The sequence below is a fragment of the Lissotriton helveticus genome, chromosome 5_1, assembly GCF_964261635.1.
Source record: "Lissotriton helveticus chromosome 5_1, aLisHel1.1, whole genome shotgun sequence".
NCBI classification, from domain to species: Eukaryota; Metazoa; Chordata; class Amphibia; order Caudata; family Salamandridae; genus Lissotriton; species Lissotriton helveticus.
The window spans coordinates 1,327,211,856-1,327,225,834 of NC_136065.1; the positions used below are offsets into that span (position 1 = coordinate 1,327,211,856).

The 13,979-nt window shown below is 42.7% G+C and overlaps 1 protein-coding gene across 1 annotated transcript in view; it reads left to right on the plus strand.

Moving 5' to 3' along the window:
- LGR6 (leucine rich repeat containing G protein-coupled receptor 6) overlaps positions 1 to 13,979 on the plus strand; it is a 528,574-nt gene that overhangs the window by 416,781 nt on the left and 97,814 nt on the right. The window contains exon 7 of the mRNA XM_078644169.1: positions 6,165 to 6,233. Within this exon, the coding sequence (XP_078500295.1) occupies positions 6,165 to 6,233 (69 nt within the window). The remainder of the gene's footprint in view (positions 1 to 6,164; positions 6,234 to 13,979) is intronic.

Below are 13,979 nucleotides of genomic sequence, written 5' to 3' on the forward strand. Positions count from 1 at the left end.
CTAATTAATGTAAACCCAAAAAGTGATGCGAAACACCTGATGGGGTCTTAGGTGGGATTCAGTGGGAAAGAAGATGGCTCTTGGAATGCTAGGGAGTCCTAGTTAGATTGAAAGGGTTATGGGAGGTTAAAAAAAGAGGACAGATTGGGTTACAACTGATTTTTAATAGATTCTTCTTAAAACATGGCATGAATGGGGACACTCACAGATCTGGAAGGAGTGAGGTTCAGGGAGCAGCCTGTCAAGATAGGTAAAGGGTAATTTGGATGCTGAAGGGTGGAGTCCCCAGCAGTATAGCCCGGTGCTGCTAAGTGCGTGTTATTCCAACAAGATGATCGACTCTCAGTCAGGTACAGCAAGGACTTCGTGGAGGATTCTGTGTATGTTGGATGCCAATTTGTAGATACACCTGGCTTCACTAGGGAGTCGCAGTAGTGATGTAAGTACTGGACTTATGTCATCAATACGTTGTGTGCCAGAGGCGAAACAGGTGGCTACATGCAGAGAGTTGCATGGATTTTAGGTAACCTAGACAGCCCAGAGTTCCCATAATTCAGCCTACAGGTGACTAGAAATTGGACAAGGTATTTGAATACATCCTCTATGAGCAAGAATTTATATTGTCCGAGAAAGGACGACTAGCCGATAATGGAGTCAAATTGAAGTGCAACAAGAGCAGGACCAGAATTATTAGAGGTTTTGGTGAAAACTCATAATCCTGAATTATGCTTCTAACATTCTTCTAGGCAGTACTAAAAACATCAGAAATAGCATTGTTCAAAATGTGTAATACAGCAGCCTTTTTCCTAAGCCCTAACCTCCTTACTTTAGGCCCCTCAAATTGTCTTAGAATCCCATCTACGAGGAAACCCCTGGAAAGAATGTAAGTACTGTCTGAAGAGCAGGTGAAACTATGACATTAAACTCTGCCCAAGATCACTACATTCCAGTAACATTCTCAACATGACCTGAGGAGTTGTGTAGCTTTTACCTCTAAGACTCTCCCTGGAAGCAAAATCTATCATATCCCGATGGAATATAATCAACCCTTCACAGGAATTTCACACTTTAGGTTTAGGTCACAAAAATGATGCCAGCCTGGTAAGCATCACAGGAACATTAGAGAGCAGACGTAGACCAGGGATTTTCTGACCTTTATTTCGCTAACCTTGCTTCTTTATCTCCTATAGAATTGACAAAAACAAATACAAAGAAAATCATGTTTTCCCAAATGGAATCTTTTCAAAATAACAAAGCACCTCTATAAAAACACACAAGCAGGCTGACTCGCGTTGTGCTTTATGAAGCACAGATTTCACATGAAAAAGGAGCACCAGACATCTCTTTGGAAAGATGGCGAGGTGCCTCGTGGAACCCAAGAGGCCAACAATGAAGATGCAGCATCTAGAGAGCTTGGGAAATGGGGCCGTGGCTGAGGCTTTCAGCTGGCACCTTTCATATATTTCCAAGGAAGAATGTGTTTATAGGAGGGATCACACCCCGATGTCCGGAACCCATGGTGCTCTTGCACTTCATCTGTCTGCCGTCTTATCCTCCAGGACTCCCTGGTATTTTCCATTTTTTTTGTCCAACTCCTTGCAGCAGGTACAAAGTCAGTAGTCAATCACACCCAAGGCCAATGAAGGTGGTAAGAGGGCAGTTCATCCTGCCCCGCCAAAGTAGCTATTCAGCCAAAACGTACCAAATGAAGTGTAAACTATCTGTGTGTCATGGACCAAAAACTCATATCTCACAGACGAGTTGTAGGGGGCCCAATGGAATAATAAGCAGTGTAGCATGACACCATGCATTATACATTGAAGTGAGTGTGAACTATGAGATGTTCACACTGAAAAGAAATATTGCTATCTAAAATCTTCACAAAATTAAGTCCAATAAACCTTGAGATCTATGGCAGAATGGAAAGCACAGCGCACCTTGAATGTCCACTACCCTCCACTTTCGAAGCACAGACTATGCTGTGGCTAGCGGTTCTCTTCAGAGACGTTTTAAGGCATGGGCATAGTGGGCCCGGTCTTGCAGGGCATCCCCTGATAGAGCCAGCTCTGTTCTGCAGTCTTGCACTGAGGACCTTGAATAATTCTTAAAATGATTGTTTTAGATACCGTTTTCCTTTCATTTATTTTCAATGTGGGTGATGTGTGAGAGTCTATTCCAGAGATTTTGCAGTAATTTTGTGTTTTATGTTTGATGCAACATCCATAAAAAATATTGTTTTAGATCAAAACAGGACCTCACATATGAAAAATGGAAGGGTGTCACAGAGATTATTTGCAGTAATAGTAGTGAGCCGCTGCTGTGCTACATGTGACAAAACACACACCATTATGCCTGAATATTAGATGTGAACAAAAATTTGAATTTGGGCGAGTGTGCCTGTGAATTCTCAGTGACCTGGCCAAAGAGGGCATGAAAGATCTGAAATTGGATCATAAATTCAAAACTGTTAGGGACAGGGGCCCCCAAAATCTTTAAGATGTCGCAGGTTCGCTTACTTGTCTGCAATATGACTGCGTTGTCTGTCTCGGGTTTTTAGCACTTCATAAACTGTTTTGATTCTTTCACTTTTGCTTGGAGACAGTTCCATGTATGCACTATCTATCGTGTAAAATAACTATTCCATTTAGATGCAAAGAGGCACTTCGAGAAGCACCGACTTTGTATTTATTTCAAATAATGCAAAAAATTGGGTGTGAAGTTTGGAGAACTGGCTTGTTTGAGTTTGGTATGGCAAGAGAAACTGAAACATTCCAGAATAAATTCTTTTAAATGATGTGTGTCCACAAGAGTAGATCTCCCAAATGGTAGGGTCAACCCCTTGAGCCAGATCACAGCTACAGATTTGTGAAATTGCAATGAACAGAATTATATTTACAGCTGGGTACCCATTAGACTACAGTTTGGGAAAAAGATCTTTCGTTCTTTGGGTTCGTACCTAAATCAGAGCTTTATAAATCTGGTGCATTTGTAGGTCTGTGCTCCTAGTGAATTCATCTCTCGTGGGAGATTTTAATGTCTGTCCACAGTGCCCAGGCAGACTTTAATTTCAAACAAGCGCCAGCTCTGCTACTAATTGTGCAATTGGCACAAAACAAGGATTGGCATCCTCGGAAGACTGTTTTTAATGAAAAGAACCCCAGACGAGCACCGGGCACCGTCTGTTCTTGGAAGTGCCCATCTGGGACCATGTATGTTTCAAAAGAGTATCTCCAGGGAGCGATTCGCTCTGGTAGCCACAAAATAGGTGTAATTCATTTAGGGGCATCTTCTGGAGGCTTACTGGCATGGTTGGTTTTATTCATGCCGCCATGTGTGGCCTGAATAGGCCGTCTGCAGATGAACTGACCATAGCTTCTTAGCCAGTTTTGCGCTGTACAAAAAATACCTTCACATACACACGTTCATACCACAAAGACAGGCTCTGGAAACCTTGAGGGACTTTCAGCAATGTGGTACTGTGCTCTAAAGCAGCACCAAATGTTCATTAGCGGACCAGAGGTGCGCTACTATATCAGTGTCGCAGCTGGTGCTTCCGCCGATTCAAAACAAAGTAGCTAACCAACAGCCAATCAACGCAACGGTGAATTTTCTGCAACAATGAGGTCATAAGAAGTCCAGGATTAGGGAAGCAACTAGACTCCCACTCACTCCTCGCAAATGCAATGACCACACTGCTCATTCGATAGGATCCACAGCCTGCTTGGCACTGAAGAAAATGGCGCCAAAAGTAGTACTAATCACTAGCTCACTTGGTCATGACCTTACAGATAAGTATAGAACAACAGATTTTTTGCTTTAGAGGGGGATATTGTGATTGCTCTCCTGTCTTTATAGATAGGTACGTGTTTTTCATGACCGTGTGCTGACAGTGCAAAAATGAAAACCTCCGTTAACTGTACACAGTATTTTGTGCGACGATATAGTAATATCACAATGTAGTTTGTGTTGGATGCTCTGGTTACAGGAGTGCAGTTGGTGCATTTGCTCATTCCTTCAGATCATCACATGAGCACGCGCTTGTTTGTAGGAGAATGATCCTCGTTCATTTGGTAAGAAAGTCAACGAGACCCTCTGAAATCTGGGGACCCCAAAAAAGCACACAGTCGCTCATCCCCCACCCACCCTACCTCGTAGCTCCATGTTAATAGCAACATGCAAAATATGTGCAGCACACGAATCCCCCGCTAAACATATCCCCAGGGCATGTGTGGGGCAAACTTGTAACAACACCAATATTTTGGCTGTTGACTTAAGTGCCATAAAAGTAGATTGTTCTTCTGTGTACACTGTGCTGAGTTTAGGTAATATGCATTTTACTGGGTGATTTTGTCCCTATTAGAAACGACAACACATTTAAAGGGCAAGCACAGCAAAGGATGACACATCTTGCTTTTTTCACAACACAATATCTTGGTAAAATTGCTACGCCAAAAACAAGACACAGAACACCTTAATTCATAAGGAAAACGAAAAAACAAGATATCCAACAGTGTTGTAAATCTACCTGCATGGCAGAGAAAAGTTACAAACAACAGGATCGCCGAATCTTTCCACCCAAACATCACACATCGAAAACCCCCCTTGTAATATTCATCAATGGGGATCTCCTAACTAACTTGGAACTCACAACTCATAAATCACATTAGCTAGTATCTCACAACTAACCATTATGTGCCCCCCCATCCCCCCCCCCCCCCCCCCCCCCCCCGAAATAGCTGCTCAAGTCTCTCTGTGGACAACAGGATACACTCAAAGCAAGGTATCACTCAACCCATGAAATGACCCGGTATGACCGGCTCAGGGCACATTTAAACCAATCAAAACGTAGAGGTGTCAACTCTCAAAACATCAGATGATCTTTCATCCTATTAAAACCAGGGTACATTTGGTCCCACTGAACAACATTTCAAATCATAAACACCAGCAAAGGCAGCTGCGACAATAAGGACAGATCTTACCACCGCACAACCTTCACACCGCTCGTACAAATGTAAATCCTGCAGCCCGACTGATGGAACATCACAGAGCTATACAATTCCAATTCAGTTCCGTATAAGATGAAGCAGCTGCTATAGATCAATACATAGCAACCACCCTGAAACTGTTTGCATACCCATGCACAGGTAACCAACCTAAAAGTAAAATTCCTCCATTTTAAACACTTAAAATAATAAAAACATATAAATGAACACCAGAAGTAAAACAGATCCGACCCTCTTCTGCAGTTTGCGACGGCAGACACAGACACATGTCAAACTGGCCTACCCTTGGAAATGTATTGTGTCTTTAGTCACTTACTACAATCTAATAACCACGACTTCCAAAAGAATAGTTCTTGAACCCAGCATCTGTGAGGTATACTCATCTACTCCAAATGCAGGCTGATGTGCACGGTGTTCATTTTTTTACAGCTGTAAATTGTTATGACCACAGAAATTGATAACTACTCTTTCTCCCTTTTCACTGGTTTTGAAAATGGTAATAATATGCTTACACTTCAGGAACAATCAAGCTACGTGAATGTTCAGGGTAGTTAAGTTTTTGTCAATTATTGGTAGCTAAGCTTATTTCTGCATGGCATATTATTTTAATAATGTATATAATCATTATGTGTCCACCAAATAATCGTACCGTTCTACATGTTAAAGTAATAATGAGTGATATTTGACAAGAAAGTGCTAGTCTAGATAAATTGTTTCTAATAAAATTGAACTTGAGGAAAAGTGTAGAGGGCCAATGGAAGAAACTGTTTATTTTTGTGGACTTGTAAAGTAAAAGGTGGGCTGGACCTGGAAGACGCAGGTCAGCAAAGACTTCAGATCAATGCTACAGGCAGGTATGCTGATACGACCGGGGGCAAAAATGAGTAGAAGAATTTGTTGGTATTGCTTCAGAAAAATGCAAAAATAGTCCTACAATTTGAGGCTTGAGGACAAGTACACACATTCTCCCAAGCTCATTGAAGTCCTTCATTACAACTAAAACACTCACAAGGGGACTGGGATCCATCACTCCACATGCAGCCATATTGAAATGGTCAGACAACCCATCCACAGTTTCAAACAGTACCCTTCCCTTCAAGACACAATCAGCCAAGCATCCACAACATTTTAACAAGCTCTCCACTTTCTTTTCCTTCGCAGGGATCTGAACTATAACGAGCTGATGGAATTTCCAGTGGCCATTAGAAGGCTTGCACGTCTCCAAGAGCTGTAAGGATTTTATGATTATTTTTATAGATTACGAAATCATGCGCCTTCCACTAAGCGAGCACTTTTTGATCTGAGAGGAAACCAAAAACACCTTCCCACTGTGTGATCTGGATCCTCAGAACCTTTGTTTAATGGTCCCCGCGCCGCCATAAAATGAGTTTGTACTCCCCAGCGGAAAGGCGGGAATGCGCACAGACATCATTAGTGGAAGGATATCGCTTGCATGCTTCTGATGCCATTGTCGGAGAATGATCTGAGGCTCCCACTCTGTTTTCATCTTGGTCCAACACATGTATCCCGACACCTTTCAGTTTTATATAAAGCAGGAACTTTCTCCTAATGGCACTAACTAAGCCTTTAATTGCTTTCAGGGTTTCTGAGACATCTCTGGTCCCAAACTAAGAGGCTGAGTAGGGCGACAAGGGAGAACTGGAGACATGGCTAGAGAAAGCAGCAGGGGACAAAAAGAGCAAAAGAGCGAAAAACACGCAGGGGCTTATTTACAAGCCCTCTGCGCAGCCGGAGCGTCAATTTTTGTAAGGCTCCGGCAGCGCAGATAACAAAATCATGTCTATGAGGCCACGCAAAGCCACTTGGCAAGGCTTTGGATGGCCGAATTGATATAGAGAAAGGCAAGACAGTGCAAATCGCTGGGATTTGCGGTGGGTTTTCCCACATAACATCCATAGATTTTGACGCTGCCCAGATTTACAAGATCATGTAACCCTGGCAAAGCGCCAAGTCCATACGCCTTCCTAGGTGAGGCTTAACTAGGAGAAACATCTTTATTTCTCCTCATTATTTTACTCTTTCTATGTGTGCTGCATTCCCCGTAAATGAGGGCCACAATATCTAAATCTTGAAGGCCATTGGAGGCACTGTAGCAAGGTTAATGGTGCAGGTCTAAATGAGGTATAAAAGTGGAGTAGATAAGAGAGGAGAACCCAGGAACTGGCGGCACTGGGGGCACAGGGGGAAATAACAGACTTTAAATCAGGAGGAAAAGATGAAAATAAATATACCTGAGAGCAGGAGGCCAATGAAAAATAATTCAACATTTACACAAGAGCCTTTGATGGGTGGCAGGGGCCAGAAAAAGAACATAGCTGTGGGGGCAAGAAGTCTGGGGAAAGGCACCAATGGGACTAGAGAGACACCCCGGAGCACGAGCCACTAGAAATGGATAAAAAAAAGTCAAATCTGAAAATAATCCTGTATTTACTAATGCATCGGCAACCTGAAACATTTGAGTACCTCATGGGCAGTAGAGTCCCATACACCTATATTCACCGGTCCCTCCAGTCCAGAGGTATTGTAGCTTTTAGCTACAATACTGAAGATCACTGTATCCTTTGACAAGGAGTCCCTAATAAGCCGCACAAACAAGATGGTAATCTGGAAAAACACTCTGTGGGTCATGTAAAGAGCCTTAAACACGCATGCCTCATGTCAATTGTCTCGCTACATGGTTTTCAGAGTCGATTCAAATGCTTTTGAAAGCCACGTACCACAGCGATTCGGTACTCACTGCCCTTATTTTCAGCACTCCACTGTGAACTTTTCTTGCAGCCTTCTTGTCGACTTTGCACCATATGTATGTGATGCCTTTTTTCTGTACCCATTCAATGTCTTTTAAAAACCTTTGGAAGTTGTACAGAAGTGTGATGCTGAAAGGAGGTGAAACAGCGACGGCAGGGCATCACCCCACTTCTCTGTGAGCATTTTAAAAAGAAAAACTAAAATGATAATAACCAATGTTATTATCATTTTAGTTTTCCATCCTACTTAGGTGAGGGGTGGGGCTGGGCCGGTCAGAGCAGGGGCCAGGAGGTGGAGTGGTAGGCACTTTCTCAGTACACATGACAGTTTGGACAGCCGTCTTGGGCCAGTCAAACCGTCATGCGCCCTTTGCATGTTCTCCACCGGCTGTAGTGCACAACCTGGGTGGAGAACATGCACAGCCTCCCCATCCCTCTCTGAGCGCTGAACCACGATGCTCAGATCAATCACAATGCTGCTGCATGGCAGTGTTGTGCTTGGATAGGGGAGTCTGTACGCTTCCTGGTTCCTGCTTCATACTGTCGACCGAGGAGCCAAAGAGGAGCACTGAGAGGCCGCGGCTGGCCTGCAGGTAAGTGTTTTTAAAAATATATATTATAGCCTTATAGCCCGCCATAGCGGGCTATACCGGCTATTAAAGGCCCGCTGAATCGTTAAAGGCCCGAGCCGAAGGCGAGGGACTTTAACGAGACAGCGGGACTTTAATTGCCGGTATAGCCCTGCTACGAAGGGCTATAAGGCTATTAGAACATTCTGCCACTAGAGGGCAGAAAGTTCTAACAAATTAAACAAAGGGTTCTTGAAGCTCGAGGGGATATAAATCCCCTCGAGCTTCGAGAACCCTTTGTAGAACATTGGAATGTTGCTCTGCGGGCCTTTACCGGCCCGTAGAAGCAGGGAGCACTCCATTGTCTGCAATGGAGCTCCCAACATTCGTTCTAATAAATGATCCTCACCCCACCACCACTGTTAAGTAGTGGCCGCCACGGAGTTGAAATAAACTTAAGTGTAAACTTACAATGAACGGGCAATATCAAGTTTGATGTGGTAAAGAAACCTGGAAATAAGTCATGCGAAGAGACAAGCAGCAGCAAGAGGCATGATGATAGGAACTAGCCGCTGAAGCCAGGAGACGATCACCTGACAATGGCTAGAACAATGTGAGAATAATGGAGACCTGCGACAATGCATTGGAGCATCATTGTAGATAAAGGATATGCGAGAGACAGGACTACTCAGGACATGAGGAAAGAGGTGTTATTGAAAGAGGACCGTGATGAGTAGAGCTAGAGCAATAGAAAAAACGAAAACAGATAAAGACTTGAGGTATATGCAGTGCAGCAACAGAGAGAAGAGCAATCGGAGAAATACAGAGAAACTGGAGACAACAACTACTTTATGCCAGGATAGGAGACGAGAGCAAGCACACACATAGATATATGCACACACTCAAAACAGCATGAGACAGTAATTACATCCACTAAAGTGATTGTCCAGTCAGAGCTAACATTATTGAAAATAGGAGGTACTCATGTACATGTAGAAAAGGTAGGACTGTCAAAGTAAGGTACAAAACAATAAAACAGGGAGTCCTTGCACCTGTTCGGGCCAGTATTTGACCTCAAATATTATTCTAGTACTTGGAAGTCCTAGAGTGAAATCTAGAAATAACAGCAAAAGCAGTATTATGTTTAACGCCATCAGTGGGGGCTTTTAATAGTTCAGTGCAATTTTTTTAGGATAACTCGAGGGGTAGTACCATTTTTTTAGGATAGCTTGAGGGGTAATTGATGGACAAGGTTTAATTTATAACTCAGTCACTAAATCGCAACAAAGCATATTAGATGTAACGATTTGTCCTACTGTTAACGCGGGGTTTCTGGTCTCTATTTACTTTACCAGATCCCAAATCATGTCGACTGAATCGTTGGTACCTGTCATTGAGTAAAAGATAATCTACTACTAGGTTAGTCAATTAAGAACTTACACCACTCTAAATAACCACTGACCAGTGATAAAGTTCAAAGATTTAATATAAAACCAAAGATAACTGAAGATACAAACTTCTCAAGATAAGGTTTAAAAGGTATACTGGTATCACTATAAACATAAATTCTTTGAATAGTCTGAGTCTACAAAACAGAATAATAAGTACAAGTTCGAAAATCATCAGAGTTGCAAGAATGGATACAAGTTGCAACTTAAGAGTCATTACAGAAAAGAAAATTCAGGTTAGTCTGTCCCTACACTAGACTAAGTGACATCCCTACTTAACAAGATCTTTACCCCAAAAGGTGTCAGCCGTGGTGACTTCCTAAGAAGATCACGCACTTCTCTTTGTCTCTTCTGTAAATCGGTCTCTTGTGATCAGCCTATCTGCCTACCCCACCGCTCTCTTGGGCTTCCAAAATCATCTGCTCTCCTCTCCTCCCGGGTCGCTTTCCCTAATACAAAATCACATTTCCGACAGAAACGCCCCTCGGGACGCCCCTCACGTGGTGCAGTTTTGAGCGGCAAACTCCATGATGGTACTCTTCAAGACCCTCGTTAAAGTTGACCTTGGTTCCCAGGCTTCTTCTCCAGCGCGCCGGTACCCCCTGAAATTCCTGAAAACTCCTACAGGCCTGCGCCAAGCGCCACTGAACAAAGCCCCATTCATTTCAACTGATTAAGACCCCTCGCACCTGCATACAGGCCGTCCTACAGTGGGCCTCAAATTCCAGGCTCCACCATATCTATAGGTCATAAAACATATGTAAAGCACAGTACTTGGCGCCTCTCGACTTCTTCTCTAACGAGCACATTGCAGATCAAAGAAACAACATTATCTGTTCGGGCCTACTTGATTTACATGAAGCGGGTCCCTGCACTCTGAAAACATTTAACTTGATTTAAACAGTATTCTTAACTAACACACGTTTCTATAATGCCTCACATCTATAAAACATATATTTCAGTACTAAATTCAATAATACCTTTAGATGAACAATGTCAACCCACCCTCACATTATTTTAGCAGCACGTTTAGATTTACTGTGAATTGCCATGAGGCCCACACATTTCAACTGGTTTGCAAGACTCTATTTTTCTCTTACATGATCACTTAACATGAGAACGTGAGGTTTCCATATTCAATCTAACATTTCTATATTAGTCTTCACATTGCTATGGTTATTGTTACCCTACTTAAACACTCTATACATTTCACTACTGGGTATAAGACACTCTTGTGCAAAGTATATTTAAACTAACTACGTGCTTGTAAATATGGTGCACTTATACATTTTTCAGATTTGTGCTCTCTCAGTCCCCCCTTTGATGACTTTCAGGAGTCATCACCATCAAGACACCATCTCTAAAATGTAGGACCCTTCAAAGTGAAGTTATGGCAGTACCACTTCTTTTCATTGTCTCCAATGCTTTCAGACTCTTGTATTGTGTATCTTGCATCGCTGTCAACCTTCTCTCCTGTTCTCTCATAGATCTTTGCAACCTGTTTGCTTTATACCATTGATACAAACGCACCAATCCCCACAAAGTGATTACACAAATCACAATTATGATGATGGGTTTCAGTATGTACCAAACGATACCTTTTCCTAGGTTGGCAAACCAACCTCCAACTTTACCCATTCCATGACCTACTTTTTCCCACACATTTATTTTTGTCAGATCCTCAATTTCGTGGTGAATTGCAGTGATGTTTCGTATGTATTTTTCTAAAGGTTTTGAATTGTCTGGAATGTAAGTGCAGCATTCCTGGACCTTCAAAGCCTTGCAAACTCCTCCCTCTTTGGCTAACAGAACGTCTAGAGCAAGTCGGTTCTGAAGAACCATTGCCCTTATCGATTGCATCTCTCCCTCCACCAGCATTAAGGATCTAGCAGTACTGGCAGATAACCTATCTACGACTGTAGCCAATCTTCTAATTTTGATGTCATTCAGTATCAATCCCAAGATAGGGAATGCAGCACCAAATACATCCCCAATTACCTCTTCAGCACCTAACCCTCTCTTCCCCCTTGTTGGTATTCCTCTCTTTGTTGTTTCCAAATTCTCAACATGATATATTTTGGGGAAGACAATTGCTAGATAGCATGATCCGTACCAATTATCTGGTAGCTTCACATATGCATTTCTTCCACATACAAAATATACATTTGGAATTGCTTGCATCTCTTTCAAAAAATCTTTGGAGTAATACTCCAATTGGAAAGCATGTTCACAACTGACTTGACCTACATACAGATTCTCATAATAGGAGTAACTCCTGTGAATGCACAGTTTCCCCCGTTTCTCCTTGTCTAGAGCAATTGGACCAAAGCTACCCTTTCTTTGCTGTATCCTTTCCTCCTTGGTCCAATCTGTTTCCCATTGTCCTGAAGCCTTTAGAATTTCTGCCTCCTGTATCTAGTATCCACCTGCCCTATAAACTGTTTCTCAATTTCTGACACTTGACAAGTCAGATTATTTCTTCGGGCATGTGAAGTATCTAACGTTTTCCATGGAATGAACCATTTGTGTAATCTGTCTTCGCTCTTGTAATAGTCCCACCTGTTCATATGCTTGTAATTTGGGACCTCTGGCAATGTCGAGTCAAAATTCGAGAAATAATACTCGAACCCCTCTCGTCCATAGAATATGCTTAACAACAAACTACATGTGATTCCATATGTCAATGGAAGATGATGGTATCTGATACCCTCATCCACCGAAGCTGGTAATTGCATACAAACGTAGCAATTCTTCGCCTCCATGACATCAATGTATTCATAAAGCAACTTGGCATAAGCATTTGACCTAAAGTTCCCCTTTGATTCATCAACATGTAATCTTTTGATCTCAGCATCTAACAAAGCCTTTTCTTTCTCAGTGTTTTCTCCTTTTATCTCAGCAACAGTGATAGGCCTTTGTGTTGATGTTTTCTTAGTTTCTAATCTCGTCTTTGTTTCATTTTCATGTCCCACTATATATGATACAGTAACTACTAAAACTATAAGAGAAATCACTACCCCTAAAAGTGTGCCAACTATACATTTTGCCCTGCGGTTCGGGTTGCCGGCCTCCATGATCTCAAACAGGGTAGTTTTGGCGTTCTTCTATCTCCAACGTCTCCTTCCCTCCGAACAAAGTCTCTCTTTCGAACAATGTCTCTCTTTTGAACACCTAGAAGCTGACAATTTACTCCGCAAACAGTTCTAGAGTCCTGTAGAAATAGACAACCCTAGCCCTTCTCCGTCCGCTAAAAGGAAGTCCCTACCATTTTCTTCTTCCACTCGGCGCTAGGTTATCTTGCAGCAATATTTACAAGGTTCTTTTCAAAGTCTTTTATCAATCTGAAACTATGAGTGTTCCAAGAAGTGACACTACGTCTTCATAGATGTCCATACGAAGAAGTATTCCCTCAAATTCTGGGCAATTCTTACAACAACATGGAAATTCGACTGTCTCTAGGATTATTCTCCTTATTTCGCTCTGGAAAAGTGGACGAACAAAGTGAAGAGTTAAGGTTTTTTCAATCTCCACTCCTGGTACTATCAACTCTACATCCACAGTTACAAAGGGGTCCGTTCTGACCAAGATCACTTTCTTCACCTTCCCAGTTCTGCGCCCCCTTGAAGACATCAGCAACAAGGTATTAATCCAAGACAATGAGTGTTCCAAGAACTTCCACTACTCGTTCAAGCATTTCCAAACGAAGAAGAGTCCCCTCCAATACTGGGTATTGTGAACAACAAACCGGAAAATCAACTGTCTCTAAAATCAATTTTCTGATTCCGGTCAGGAGAGGAGGATAGGTGATGCTGAGTGTCAGCAATCTTTCGGCCTCCACTCCTGGTAGCAGGAACCTTAATTGCACTGTGATAATTGGTTCAATTCTGATCAGGCTCACTTCCCTGACCCTCCCGGTTCGGTGACCCACAGACATCTGCAACGAGGTAGGTCCAATCAGGAGTAGAGTACCTTCTGCTAGGCACTCGCAGCCTCCTGGATCTTCTGGGACCCTCCTGGGCTTGATCCTGGGTATCTTCTTCCGGATCTGAGTCTTCGGATATAGGAGCAAGTGTTTCTTCCCGAGCAGACCTCAAGCTCAGCCTCCTCCTTCTTTCCGGCCAGGTGGCTGCTCCACACTTTGTTCTCCTATTTCTCGTCCTCACTCTCGGTTCTTGATCACTCTGATACTGA